Source organism: Phoenix dactylifera, unplaced genomic scaffold (genome assembly GCF_009389715.1).
Source record: "Phoenix dactylifera cultivar Barhee BC4 unplaced genomic scaffold, palm_55x_up_171113_PBpolish2nd_filt_p 000026F, whole genome shotgun sequence".
Taxonomy (NCBI): Eukaryota; Viridiplantae; Streptophyta; class Magnoliopsida; order Arecales; family Arecaceae; genus Phoenix; species Phoenix dactylifera.
Window position 1 is genome coordinate 3089803 of NW_024067667.1, and position 15259 is coordinate 3105061.

A 15259-nucleotide genomic window follows, 5' to 3' on the forward strand; every position below is an offset into this window, starting at 1 on the left:
GGGCGACCAACTGGTGAAGCATAATTCAGACGAGTCGAAGTTCGCTGAGTTGCCCTCGGCCCTGAAGGAGAGAGTCCTCGGATGCTTACAAGAAGGCCAAGCCCATGAAGAACTAGGAGAGGAAGACAAGGGAGAAGGAGAAGGCCTTGTGCCTCTAGTCTTATAGAAGAGAGAGGTTAGATGAAGTTTCCTACCCATTTGGCTTTCTTTTCGCAGGAGAGGAAGAGAAGGGAGAGGTCTGAGATCTGTGTGAATTGTCAAGGTTGTATGTGACTCTAGAGCTAGGAGAGGCTTTAAAGGAGGGTATGTGGCTTGGGTTGTTTTTAAAACCAGAGGCAGGAGGGAAGATGGAAAGGGAAAGGAGGACCCTCTGGGGTCACACATGTGGGCAATAAATATAGGGTGGAGAGCACCAATAGTATTCAATACATCATTAAATACTGGTTGCTAGGTTTTGAAGTGGTCAAAGGATCAGCTCTTGATAGCATGCAAGGGTGCAACTGAAGATGTCATCTTCAGGGAGTTGGATTACGTTTTCCATTCATTAATGTAAGTTACGCTGTACCGCGGAGCCGGACTTGTTTCAATATTGAAGATTTGACCAGGCGAGGTGGTGTAGCTTCAGAAGTAAATGACAGTTTTGTTTTCCCTATAATCAACAAAAAAAAACAGAAAGCAGGAAACTTGTAGGAGGTCCTAGATTTAAATCCTATGGAGGTGTTCATGAGAAAAGCAAATTTCTTGTTCATGCCTAAGAACTTTGAAGCATCATGACCCATCACTATCAAAAAAATAACATTTTTCAGTACTTTTTAGAGTTTTTGCCGACGCTTATAAGCGTGATAATTTTCGCGTCGATGCTTCCAAAAACATCGTGAAAACATCGGGCAGGTGCGAGTGGATTTTTTTTTTCCGATGCTTTTTGAAAGCGTAGGTATAAACGGACTATATGCCGACGCTTTTAAGCATCGCCCGTTTTGGAGTCCGCCGACGCTTATAAGCTTCGGCCGAAACTGAAGATAGGCTGACGCTTCTTAGCATCGGCCCGCTTTGGACTCCGCCGATGCTAATTAGCGTCCGCAATAAGCAACACGGCACGAGGTGCCCTAAATCTATATAATTATAAAAGCAATTTTTAAACCTATATACATTATTTTCCAACACAATAAATATACAACCTAAATTACATAAATAACAAAAGTCACATTACAAACAAGAACTTTTCATTCAAAATATTCATATTATCATATTTGATTACATTATTCTTCAAAAACATTAAAAACATATATATCAAATTTCTAAATAAACAGTCTACAATATGTCTGGGGTCAATGGCATCATCATCTCTATGAGTAGATGAAGTATCAGCAACCTACAAGAAAAAAAAAGACACTTTAGAAAGTAAAAATACAAAAGTCATTATGCTCGTACAAAAATACATTATAATTACGTGAAATATTTAAATAGATTTAGTTATTTACCTGAAAAGCAAATCTCTGCAATAAAGATGAAATCTGGTCAAGCTGATCCTGCAAAGATTATATCTTTAACTCATGGCTCTGCTTCAACTCCGCAATATTGATCCTATGGCTCTGCCTTATCTCCTCTATCTCTGTCTTATGTCTCTACCTTATCTGTTCTCTCTATTTTTAGACTACAAACCTCTGCAATGCTACTACCTTGTTTGGCATCTTAGGTATATCGGCTTACTGCAGACAACTGAGTGAGGGTAACTCCAATGACATAACCCCTCACTCGATCATAACGCTCTGGGCCCATCAATTCAGCGAAGACCTGAGTTTCGATGTGACTGGTTGCGTCGGATGATGATGACTCCCCGATGCACTTTGAAATAAGAGATATAGCCCCGTCCTATATCTCTCTCAAAAAAATAGCCACATTAATATTTAAAAAAAAAGTAAGACTAATAAAAAATTTTTTTTGAACAAATCAAGGATGAATACATACAACTATATCTCTCGACTTCTCCCAAACAAAGTTGTCATCTCGATGGGTGTGGGTCATCCTATAGAACTTTACCTCACCGGATTTCCTCCCATGCTCTTCTATCTATACACACGAAGAGTATATTGACAAACTATATATCATGATATATGTTATATGTTAGTAGAGTTTCAAAGAGTTTCAAAAAAACTTACGAATTCATCTCTACATCTCGCATAACTCTTCGAGCTTGAAGTGTGAGGAATAGCCTGAGATGCTCATATAGCTCTACCAATATCGGAATATATCTGCCAAAAAAAAAGTAAACAATATAATATAATCAATGTATATATTTTCAATCCATATTAATAATAAAGATATTATAAGATATTGAAACAACATACACAACATGTCCTCTTTTAGAAAATCAATAGTGAACAAGCTCCCTCTACTGCTGAGGGTATACATCAGGAGGACAAATACGAGCAACCTCTTCTTCTATCATAACCTCACGCTTGAAGTCCGTCTTCAACTTCGCCTTATATTCTTTTCATTTGCAGTTGAAGAACTTTAGCACCCAATCATGACTCTCTGAAGAAGTACAAACTTACCCTACACCAAGATACATAATGTTATAATAATATTAAATTAAAAATTAAATTTATGATAGTAAGCAAATTAACATACAAGAGGTATCAAATTAATAATAACAAATTCAATTCATTACCTATATAAGTCTAAGAAGCTCAACCTTATACAAAGGAAGTATTTCATTTCACTTTGTATAGTTGAGCGGACACAACTGACCCTTGCGTGCAACCGATCCTAAGAAACTTGATAAAAGACTTCCAGCCCTCTTGACGGACTGTCCCAATTTGTTGCATCGGATGATGAACTTGTCACCCTCACGAAGCCCCCTTGATGGTCAAGAACAACACTTTCAACTTTTTTTAAAACTTTTCCATCAGATAAGAACTTGTAAACATCTGCATTCTCTATTATGTCACAATTTCTTTGAGATCGATTGAAAATTATTTCGATACCTTCAAGATATCTCAAACAAAATGTCAAATACATCTCAGCAATATATCTTCTAGCAATCGAGCCCTTGGGATAGGCTCGATTGCGTACATAATCTTTTAAGCGCACAAGAAACCTTCAACGATAAATTTTTAATATCAATATCAACATCAAACTGATTATTAAATATGGACATTAGAGTTTAGAAAAACCACCTCTCAGTCAATGAATCATTCTCGTCTTCTTTATGTTTTTTCCATCGTGAAGTTCCATCTATTCGACACGACTCTTGGTTAATATTTTCACTACGATATAAAATGCAGTCATTCGGACAATTGTGCATCTTTTCGTATTCAAGATCCAATTCTTTTATTAGTTTTTTGACTTCATATGAAAATGATGGCAAAGTAACACCTTCTGAAAATGCATCCTTTAATAATTGAAGAAGCATAGTAAAAGACTTGCTGGACTACCCATTCAAATATTTGAAATATAATAAATGCTGAAGAAAAGAAATCTTCATAAAATTTTTACAATCCGAACATAGTTCTTGATCACAATCTCTTACAAAATTATCATACCGATCTGTGTCATCAGAATGTATAGGTTCCTCAACATGCATGGATTGATCAGTAATTGTATGCCCATCACCTATTATGGCTACTTCTTATCCTCCACTTCTATTAAATTTCTAATACTATGTCCAAGAGAATCTCTGAGTAAGCCCCTTATATCATCTTCTCCTACATAATTTCGTTCCGTATTACTGGATCCAAAACTAAAGGTGTGTTTTAGATAAGAAGGTTGGTTATATATAGAGAGACAATAATATGGACTCTCCATGAAGTGTCCATTCAGTATAACTTTTTAGAAAATCACTTCACATTAAATGTTCTTCAACAGCTTTTGGATCAAGAGAAGAACCGTTTACACATTTTTGACATAAATATAAAATCTTTTCGTTCTTATTAGATTTCCCAAAAGAAAACTTAATAAAATTTTGAACTCCATCTAAATATTTGGCACCGGATCTCAACTTATTTATCCAACTTTTGTCCATTCTATTAAAATACCAATTGTACTGTAATTTATATAAATAAAATTAGGGAATGGAAAAGGATGGCATAAAAATGAAAGAATCATGAGGGGTCAGTGGGCAATCATGGCAAGGAAGTCTTGAGTCAAAGTCTTCGTAATTTCCATCAAAAAGGAAAAAAGAGAGTCAAAGTCTTTCTAGTTGTCCATAAGCTCCTAGTCTCCTCACATCATTTTTCTGAGAGGAAAAACTTGCACCCAATTGAATGCATGATGGGGGCGTTCCGAGAAACACTTGCACCCAATTTGTTCTGACAGGAAAGTCGGACTACCACAATTGTCACCTTAAAATCAGAGTCCCTGTCTATTTGAAATTAGAAAAAAAAAAAAAAAGTTAATAGCATGATAGCATATCTATTCATTGAACCTATGAGTGATATTGAAGCCTTTGATGATGCCATGAGATAAGAAAAATGTGGAGAGAATGATCTGAGGGAAGAGTCATCTATTTTGGATCATATTGGGAGCCTCTGGAGCATCTGTTTTGGCTTCGTTTCCATACCCTTCATCCTATCTTACATCATCTTGGATGGCTTACTAATCAACTTCAATTCTTTTGTGCTTATCACATTTACATGGAAGGAATTACGGTGGTCGATTGGCTGGTAGGCCATGTCGTATCCATCAGCTTCATTTTCTTGGAAAGGCCCCTACCCACCGGATGTTCTTGATTTACTAAGGGCAGACCAATTTGGAATTGCTTATCAACAGAGAACTTGGTTCATCTCTTTTGTGTCAAGAAAAAAGGTTGCAGCTTCATAATTACCGGTTTAGTGATAGATAATGATTACCAGTTAGCTATCTAGGAACCGAATCTGAGTGGATCGAGCTGAGCTTAGAAGTTTATGCTACACTTAGAAGCTTTACTTTTCTGCAACCATCTTTTAGTCAGCCTACCACTCTAACCTCTTATGCTAAATCTCTCAGCAAGAGAAGAGAACAGTACAAAACAGGAGAGTTCGAGGGAATAAGGACTTGAGGAGTAATATTTTGCTAAAGAGCTCTTACAACTCTTACTCTCTATCATGTACAATGAATGGTCAGAGAATATATGCAGCGACATAATTTCAATAGTTAGGATCATTCGGGCTCCTACATAAAAGCCTAGAAAGTATCTACCCTTGTGGCCAAATCTATAGATTTTTAGAGGATTCTGCAATCTTTGAGCTAGTTAAGCTCCTTCCAAGAGGAAAAATTGTGCATCAAGTCAGATACCACTTTTGGACATACACAGTTGGCATGACATCTATCAGTTATTATTATTTTTTTGTGTGTATATTTCATCATCTGGATGATGGATGGATCATGATGTTTCATGCAGCATGGTATTCCTAAGAACATTTACAGTATGAATCAAGAAAGTTTTAACACCCATATGTCCAACAATACCTAGTGGAAAGTATTTGTGGTATGAGTCAAGAGCTAAAATGGTGGCGCAAATTATAAGATGATGCATAGTGCAATACTTTGGGCGAAGGCGGACCTCGATCGATTGGGGCTTGGGGTCGGTCGTCAACACCGGAGAGGAAGGAGGAGAAGATTCTCGGACGAAGGCGAAGCTCGATCATGGCTTGAGGGCCGGTCGGTTGGAGCTGGAGAGGAGGGAGGAGGAGAAGATCCTCTGGCGGAGGCGAAGCTCGCTCAAGGCTTGAGGGCCGGTCATTCGATAAAAAGGAGGGAGGAGGAAAAAACACCTTGGGTGAAGGCGGAGCTCGTGCCGGAGAGGAGGGAATTTTTTATTAAGAATTAGACACAATTGAGAAAAAAATGGGGGTAGTTGGTTTGATTGTGAAGTATTTCTTGCAATTCACAATGGTTCTCAAGCTTTGTGATAATTTACTCGCTTAAGCTGTAATGACTTGTGATCAAGACTATCTTGTTGGATAATGATAGCCTATTGCTCTATGAATGTCTTATTATAACTAGAAAATGGAGAAGACCTCCATGAGGGATGTTTCATCACAAATCCACAAGTTTCAAACTGGTTTTCAAAATTAGTGATATAATCATATAATATTATGCCCAAAAAATATAAAATAATGAAATATATGTCAAGATATTTTAGAACTCGTTTGGTTTGTACAAATTTTTTTTCTTCTCACTAGAATATTTTTTCTAAGAATCTAATACTTGAAACTATGATGCTTTGGAAGGTAGTTGTTGTATGTTTGATTGACCATGAAAAAATAGCACATTCCAAAATAGTTTATTTTTGATTGAGAATTTACTTTTCTTAAAAAGCTATGCAAAATATCTGTTATGCCTTTAATAAAGGAAAAGAACTTACCTCATTCTATATAAGAGCTTAAAGATATTTTTTTTAAAAAATTATCCCAACTTCTCATTGGTGGAAATTGAACTTTTTCATATATTATATATATATATATATTTTTCCATGAAATGTAAAAATCTTATTTTCATAGAAAAGCTTATTTTTCTATTTTTTTAACTTTCCATCAAACATGAGATATTTTTCCATTGATCATACTTTTACCCCTCCACTTTCCACAAATCAAACAAGTACTTATATAAAGTCTAATTCTCTGGCTTGCCCATTTCTACAATGCCAAGGGATCAATTCTTGGACTTGCACTTGGTTGGAGATGAAAATTTGCCGTATCAAAATTATGACTTGCGCATTCCCCATGCTTGACATCTAAAATTTACTCTGCTTTGTTGTTGTTGTTATTCTACTCTTCGACATTGTTTTTATCAACAAACACATTTTTATTATGGTTTGGAAATGTATTGAGAGCTCCTAGCTTTCAAAGATCGTGTCACTTTCTATGTTATTTCATCTGGCATTATCTACAAACAAATGCAGGGCTAAATGACGATAAGGTATCTACCACTTCAAAGGGCAGGACAGAGGACACCACATGAACTCAGCAGACGATTCCCCAAAAGCAGCCTTGCATGAGCTTGGCATGGGATGTGGTACCACCGGAGAATCGTTGCTCATTGCAAGTCTTCTACAGCGAAAAATCTCACATATTTATGTTCACCTCTTGTTGAACATTGATTGGGTTTTGTTTTACGGCTGAGAAGAGAGGAATTACACCACTGTTGTATAGCTACATACAAACATAAGAAGCAAGATTATATGTATACTTCTTAACTTGTCTCTGCCATTCTTGCACTGCGACTAAGTTAATGTTCTCTGTATGGTTCCAATTTCTTTAGATATCCTTGAAGAAAAAATCCCTGCTTAATTGAAATCCTTTTTATTCCTACTGTAACTTTGTGGTGTTCCATCCTTAACAAGTTCTTTGAGCCATTTGATTAGGGTCACTTCTCGCTTCCTCCCTGAAACTCTGCTTGAATTAAAATTCATCAGAAAAGAAGGCACTTTTCGCTTCCTCGCCTAAAGATCGCACTAAACCCTCTCAAAGGCCTCTATGTGGCCGTGTTTGTCTTCCACCAAGCCCCCTCAAATAAAACACCTAAAGATCGCACAGAAGGTAACTCTGTCTCCCATACACAGGAGAATAGCTATCCAACAAAGTTGGTATCAACACAATATCCAATTGGTAGGACCCATTGTCTCAAAGCTTCAATTTGATACTTATGAATGGTAGGAGATTAGACAGCACCTCGCATGTCACATTTAGTCATCTATTATTTGTCCAATTTGCGTGTCTTTAACTCGAATACGTCTCCGCAGTATGCGCCTCTGTGTTCTGCGGACCCTGTTAGCTAATGATAGCTTGACGGCATCTATTATGCCTTCCATCAGCACAGGCTTTGTTGACCACCCCTGATTGATGAAGCCTTGGAACTATTCTGAAAAGTATATTTTCTTTGAACAACCACATAAAGAAGGCTATTGAACTTTTGTTTAAGATACCTTCATTCATGTTTCCCTAAAAAAAGTCATCTTCATTTAAATATAACAACCTTAGGGTCAAAATGTTGGACTTCATGCTGCCAAAGAGGGACAATATAAATGGAGAGGAATAGGAGGCAGGATAGGCTATTTTCTTTGAGCCATTTGTATAAAATATATAAATAAATCTACATCATCCTACAAATTTAAGTTTTTGAGATAAGTGGTGAGTTTAACATAGTATCAGAGCAGAGGTTCTGAATTCGAAATCTGTCTCCGCACTCTTTAACCTCATTATTAAAAATATCTCATGTTGGGCTCACCCATTAAAGAAAAGTCTAACCCACATATGACAGAAAGTGTAAAAAAATATAAAATAATAAATAAATCTACCTCAGCCTATAAACTTAAACTTTTGGGATAAGTAGTGATTTTAACAGTTTGGTGAGAGGGCATGGACTTAGATTAGATATCAAGGAAGGGTTCGGTTGTATTCTTTGCGATGGCAACCATTGAATCACATATCTCAAATCATTACAATATTTTGGTTCCATCCATATGCACAGATCTTGAAGCGGTTATTGCGCAATCCAACGGTAGCCATCATGAAAGAAAGTGAATCATTCTGTTGCATGAAATAAGCAATTGGAACCTATTGAGAAATGGCAATGTTGGTGTTCATGTACAATGTGGTGGAAAACGGAGTGTTATTTATAGGCTAACCTAGAGTCCACAAAATGGATCTAATTTAGAACGAAAGGAGAGCAATATAAGACAATATAAGATTTATTCTCATGGCAATGTGGTTAGGGGACATGAACTGTACTTTGATTTTTAATGGCTTGGTAATGCTGGGGTTGTGATTAATGTTAGAGAAGGTGTGGTAATAAGAGAGTCTCTTCTTTTGTGCAAAATGTAACAACCCAGGACCTCACTCAAAATGGCTAACCGGAAGATATATTTGGGTTCCTTGATCCTGTATAAGTATCCAAGATCTATCCAGCAAATAATCGACGTGGGACTAAACACATACCCGCACGGGTCCTCACACTCATGATTTAAGATGGGGAATATACGTGAAGAAGGTTTCAAGACATTCATGGATGGAAGAAATGTTATTCAGATGCAGGAAGCTGATCCGGCTGGAGGTGGTGAGATCTAATCTGATTAGATCTTAGCATATATTTGAGTACAATTCGAATCACAATTTGCAAATGATTTTGCGATCCAAATCCAATTGAAATTCATATTTTGAGGCACTGGTATAATTTTCTGCATTTGTACTATATTGACAAAAGCAAGTCGAGTCCATGGTCTGTCAAACTAATACTGCCGTCATGTATTAAGTAAAACCCATGAAGTAAAATATGATACTGTCATATTAGATTAACATTAGGGAAAGCATATTCAGTTTTTAACTATCTCGTCCATAAATATCTGCAACCATTCTTATCTCTATCTTATTAGACTAATTGTCAAGTCCCAAATTTTTGTCTGTAACGCCGGAACGATAAAAGAAGATTAATATTTCTAACTTCACCCTCAAATCGAGTCCCTTGACATGTCACATGCAGCAGCATGGAAGTTAGGCGTGAAAATTAGAATGGCTAGACTTGAACCCACCCGACCAACCTGCTCATTGGATAGGATTGGGTTCAGGTATATAAAGTTGGGTTGCATCTAGGCTCAAAAATCCCAAGCCAACCTTTGATTGGCTAGATTATGTCTGACCTCCAACTCAACCTAAACTCAGTTTGATATGACCCAACTAGATATAAACAAATAAATAATATATATATATATATATATATATATATATATATATATATATATATAATATATATATATATATATATATATATATATATATATATATATATATATATATATATATATATATATGTATACATGTGTATATGTATGATAGGGTTGTCTTCCAACCAAACCCGAACCGATCCGATGCAATCCAAACTTATATATATATATATATATATATATATATATATATATATATATATATATATATATATATATATATATAAATCTATATATATTTACATATTTGTTTCTAATTTATATTGTTTATATAGGTTACATATTTTCTTATACTTGTAAATTTACCACTTAAATTGATAAATGGTTGAGACCTCAAACCAACAAAATCCTAATCAATCCATTCTAACCGAATTAATGTGGCTCGATGCAACCCAACTAAACTAACCTGACCAACTTGAATTTAGTTTAAGAGAGGGAGGGTTGGATTAGGTCAGGCAAAACCCTAGCCCAAGCGAAGATGGGATTTGACACCAAGTTGCTTGCTACACCACCAGGTATCCTTGCTAGATCGAAACTTACAAGGCTGACACCTTCAAACAAGGACAGAATACAGCAATCTCATATTCAAGGAGATTGACTAAACCCAAATAGAGGTATGTAGCAAAATAAAATGTATTTCTTGACGCCAGGCTCTTATGCAACCCCCAATTAGAGCTGGCAATTAGATCAGTCGGACAAGATATGGATCGGATCAGATATACAATATATCAAAAATCTACCAATCCAAACTCAGCTTGTTTATTAAACAGGTAAAAAAAAACCATATCCGAACCTGATCATTTTATTAAATGGGTAATCTAGCTTGATTCACAATGGTTGTGTTGCCGCTAAATTCGGGACTGAGGTCGAAGTGCAGCTCAAACAACCTTAAGATAGGTTGGAGACAAGCTGAGCAAACTGGTCGAGATGCGGAAAAATGGATCTCCTCCTAAGACGGCTCGCAAAAACCGCTTGCCAAAGAGTTTTTGGCGAGAAAATTTTAGCAGAGTGCCGACCTTTGCGAATGGTATATTACCTATGTCCCTCCAAGGTCTCGGGGCTGCCCCTTTATATAGAGGAGCCCGTTTGGTCGTTACCTGGGCTGATATAGCATGCACTGATAGCTAGATCATAGTCGGTAGTACGGTCGCGACATGAGAGCAGTCCGCATGGGCGGCATGCAGTGCTAGTGAACTCATGCTGGTGATCTTTCCCTTCAATTGATGTTAATGTAGCTAGAGGGAAAATTCTTCCTCTAGCGCTAATCTGTTGCCGCTGAATCCAGTACCGAGGTTGGATTGCATCTCGAATAACCCTAAGGTCGATTGAAGGCGAGCTGAGTAGACTAGCCGAGGTATGGGGAGTGGATCTCCTCCAAAGGTGGCCCGCAAAAAGTCCACTTGCAGGTGAGTTTACAGCAAGGGATCCTTCAATGCTTAAGTCAGAATAGGAAGGCAATAGTGTAGAAGAGAAAAATTTCAGCAGAGTGTCGTCCTCTGTGAATAGTATATTACCTCTATCCCTCTGAGGTCTGTGGGCTGGTCCTTTATATGGGGGAGCTCGTTTTATCGTTAACTAGACTGATGTGGCATACACTGATAGCCAGGTAACAGTCGACCACGGCGTAGGAGCAGTCTGCATGGGCGGCATAAAGTGCTGGTCAACTATGGGCTGCCGAGCTATAGGTTACTAGAACTATCAGTCCTTATCGACATGTGCTGATTGTTCTTTCTCGGCTGATTGGCTTCTTGGCTGGTGGCTCTTTGATAATCAACCCTTCGTTCAGGGCCAAAATCATTCTCCTCAGTTTATATCTGAGGTCAAAGAGGTCTGTCTAGCTCGAGGTTAAGGTTGCCAATATTTTCTGCATTAGGATGAAACAAGTTAAACAGGTTAAATGGTTAAAAATTGCTAACCCTACCCCCAACTCTTAAAAAAAAAAAGGTCAAATTATTTAAAAAAAAAAAAAAGTACTCCTGCAGTCTATTGATTTACATGGTTTACCTCAAGATTGCCTTTAAAATGTATAAATAGCCAGTACCTGCCTTATGTGGTATACTGAATTCAAGTATTTGGCCATTCATCCAATACAAACAATTGTTTGTTTATACTTCTGCCTCTAGTCTAACAATAATTAATACTTGATTTGATTCCCATGGTACTCAACTTCAATCCATGTCTTGGAAAACATCTCCTCTGATTGATGTGCCTTCCATGCTTCAGTTCTCATGTTAACATGGCAAGCAAAAAAAATGATTCCTATATAAAGTATTCAGAGTCGGTTTTACCTTCTCCAACTCTTAACCTAAAACTGGATTAGAATTTCTGTTTGTTCATCCAAGGCATTACCTGGCATTTATTAGAATCCCAATAAAAGCCACCAGAAAACACTATATCAAGCTCATGAGTTGGCGCCCTGCACTTTATATCTCCAAATGCACCGTCCTTCATGGTTCTTCCACCAATGGCAAGCTTAATTTCACTAATTCCTCAATCCTCTGTAGCCTCACAGCATGACTCGGCAAACTTACTACTATCAGATAACAATTGGTGCTTTCTTTTCTTATAGATAGGCAAGATCTTAAGGAGTGGTTGGTCTTGTCTGTTTCACTTCTGAAAATAGTCAAAGTTAGACCAAACTCATCAGGAACCAAAGTTATACTAGAGCAAACTTTCCTTATCCAAACCTTCGCATAGCTTGTTCCTTCAAAATCCCAGCAGTAGACTAAAGATAAACCATCTCGACCCAGACTTATAGTGGGAGATCGAAAGCAAGTACTAAAATCTCTGGAGGCCTGTCCTCAACTTGTGTCCCAATTCCTGCCATAGAAGCAAGCAATTTCCTTTGGAAAACCCAAGATTCACCTTCCCTCTCAGTATAATAACAAAATATTTAGACAAATCAAAGAATCAAATTCATAAAGGATAAACAAGAGAAAATACTCCAAAAATTCCATTAAAAAACCCTCCAATTCCTAAATGATCCTTCTAATTCCCTGTTCTGTTAAACTGTGGAAGTGTTTAAAAAAGATATAATAACCGATGCTTGCAGTTTTATCATCAAAGAACCAATTTTTACCTTCCTTCAGATCCTTATAGTCACCAAAAAATTAAATTTCTTGACAGAAGAACTACACAAAGAATGAAATTCACATAAAAAGAAAAGAGAGAGAGGAACAGAATTAATATCATCTTTTTTTCATATTAGAAAACTTCCAATCCATACAGAATTCCGGCGTGCCTCTCGTCATCATCCTTGGCAAAGTAGAGCTCCTTCATCCTCCGAAACGCCTGCCATGTGAGCAAGCTATCGGAGCCGGCTTGGTGGCACCGCCCGGCGGCCCGATCGACCTGCAGCGTGCTCGCCACCCGGTCCAACCCACCATACAAGCTATCGCAGTACTTCATCATGTGCTTCATGTCATACACTCGATTTCCAAAGAAAACCCTAACGAGGCCCAAGAATTCCTCCATGGTCCTGGGCAACTTGCGGCAAGTTAGGGTTTTGATGAGGTATGCGAAGTCGTAGGCGCTGTGGAAGGTGACCCAGCTGACGGCGGAGTCGTTGCAGACGAGGCCGGAGGACATGAGGAGCTCGGCGAAGCGGCGGGAGTCGACGCCGTGGGCGCGGTTCTTGTCGAAGTCAACGCCGTTGGCGCGGAGGAGCTCGACGGAGTCCGGCGAGTGGCGGTCGCAGCGGGGGTCGAAGTCGCGCAAGTTGAACTCCCAGACGAAGCGGATGGCGCCCTCGGTGCCGAGGTCGGGGAGCTCGCCGGCGGCGTCGGAGAGCGTGAGGCCGACCTGGATGAGGTGGAGCGCGTCCACGTTGGACTTGAGGAGGGCGTACCGCTCCGCGGGCGAGAGGAGGAGCGGGTGCTTCCGGGGCCGGTAGACCACGCCGGGGAACTCCGTGTCCATGGCGGCGAACGGATACCGGTCCACCGCGTCCCGGATCAGCGCGAATTCCGACTCGAGGTTGTCGGCGTACACGGACCGGATCTGAACCGGCCGTTTAGAGGCCTCGAGAGAAGGCATGGCGGCTCGAACCGGGTCGGTCTTTTTACCTACGTTCTCCGGTTTTTTCCGCTTCGCGATTTGGTGGTGATGAGAGGCGTCGGGGGCGGTGGAGGTCTTTTATAAAGAGGAGAGAAGGGGGATGGTTCGGCGAAGAGAGGAGGAAGAAGTGGTCGCGTTTCCTTTCTAGGGCGTGGGGCCCGCGCACCGGTGAGCGTTTCGATTGGATCAAGATTCGGGAAACTCGTGGATGGGTGGTCACGATGCGATGCTTTGGTGAGTGGGTCCCAGCGAGGGGTAGAGCGTTACTTTGGCGTTTGTGTGGAGTGAGGATCGGCGTGGGCGTGGAAACCGTGTGCTTCATTAATTTCCGGGTTAAAGAAGGTGGCGGTGGCTGGAAAGAGGCGTGGAAGATTGACCGGTTTGTCTTCATACGTCGCCCTCAGACTTGGTCTTTGGAAGATGGGTATGGGCGGATACTTCCCCCCGGGTGAGGCAACCACTTTCAAATTCCAAAACGTGGTTACATATACACGCAAGTCAATCATGAGAGAGTACATCCATCCGATGTGTGTCACTGGATGGGTCCTGCTTGTACCGGATAAGCATACGTTGTTCCCACTTTGTTTTTATATGGTGAGTCACGCTACTCGATAGAGAAAGTTGCATTGATGTTGTTATTCACATGCATGTAAAGAAAGTTTTAATAGAGTTTTTCTTTTCTTTTTTTTTTTTTGCTGAAAAAAGTTTTGATAGAGTTGATGGGGAAACTGAAAAAAGGAATAGTGATGCTGTCCAGGGCTGTTAAACAAAGAGAACAGGTCAGGCTCGGAAAAAAAAAAAAAAGAAGCTCAAATAAAGAGCACAAATCCACCGTTCGATCGTGCAATGATTCAGATTGAAATTTATGCGGAGTGAGATCCAGCAGTCGAGTTGCGAAAAAAGAACAATTATTCTTTTGCAATGAAAGATGCAACCTGGACTTCCCAAACTAGACTGCGTTTGAACTAAACAAATCAAGTTCGAACCAGGCGGAAAATAATTTTAAGGGGAGACTAAATTAGATCCGGCTTAATAAGACTCAATAAATCATTGGATCATATTCAAAAGTAATTAGCGTTTAAAAGCAAGCAATCGATAACTTGATAAACAAATGAAAATAATTAATTTGCATGATATATTTAAATGAGTTCATTGTAGTCGTAATGGATGATTTTAAATACGCTCCTCGTAAAGTAAAGTTGTGGACCCCTTTTCTATCATCCAAGAATTCAAAAATATCTTGATCATATGCAAACATGGTTGCACTTGCTCTTAGTTCTTTGCTACCAACCTTCCACAAAAACATGATGATCCTTCTTTCACCTTAGATAGTTCCATACAATAGTGGCCAGTTGATGAAAAGAGAAATCATAAATCTCTACACCAACAACTTGATTAGTAAGAAATTAAAACTCCATCTTTTACTCCAGCAACCTGCTTGCTCACCATGTGTCAAAGGATAAAAGATTCACACAAATCACAATCCTCCAAAAACCCATTGTT

The 15259-nt window shown here is 38.9% G+C and overlaps 1 protein-coding gene and 1 non-coding gene across 2 annotated transcripts; both read right to left on the reverse strand.

Annotated features, from left to right (window-relative positions):
• Positions 1 to 7155: 7155 nt before the first annotated feature.
• LOC113463142 lies at positions 7156 to 7261 on the reverse strand. Its single transcript, XR_003386887.1, has one exon. It is a non-coding gene; the product is annotated as a U6 spliceosomal RNA (small nuclear RNA).
• Positions 7262 to 12752: 5491 nt separating this feature from the next.
• On the reverse strand, positions 12753 to 13819 carry LOC103713644 (probable CCR4-associated factor 1 homolog 11). The gene has a single exon (XM_008800650.4). The coding sequence runs from the start codon at positions 13733 to 13735 to the stop codon at positions 12905 to 12907; it is 831 nt and encodes a 276-aa protein (XP_008798872.1). The 5' UTR covers positions 13736 to 13819; the 3' UTR covers positions 12753 to 12904.
• Positions 13820 to 15259: the final 1440 nt, after the last annotated feature.

What these genes read in the sequence shown, in the direction of transcription:
- LOC103713644 (XM_008800650.4), bottom strand. Translation starts at nt 13,735, where the DNA reads ATGCCTTCTCTCGAGGCCTCTAAACGGCCGGTTCAGATCCGGTCCGTG.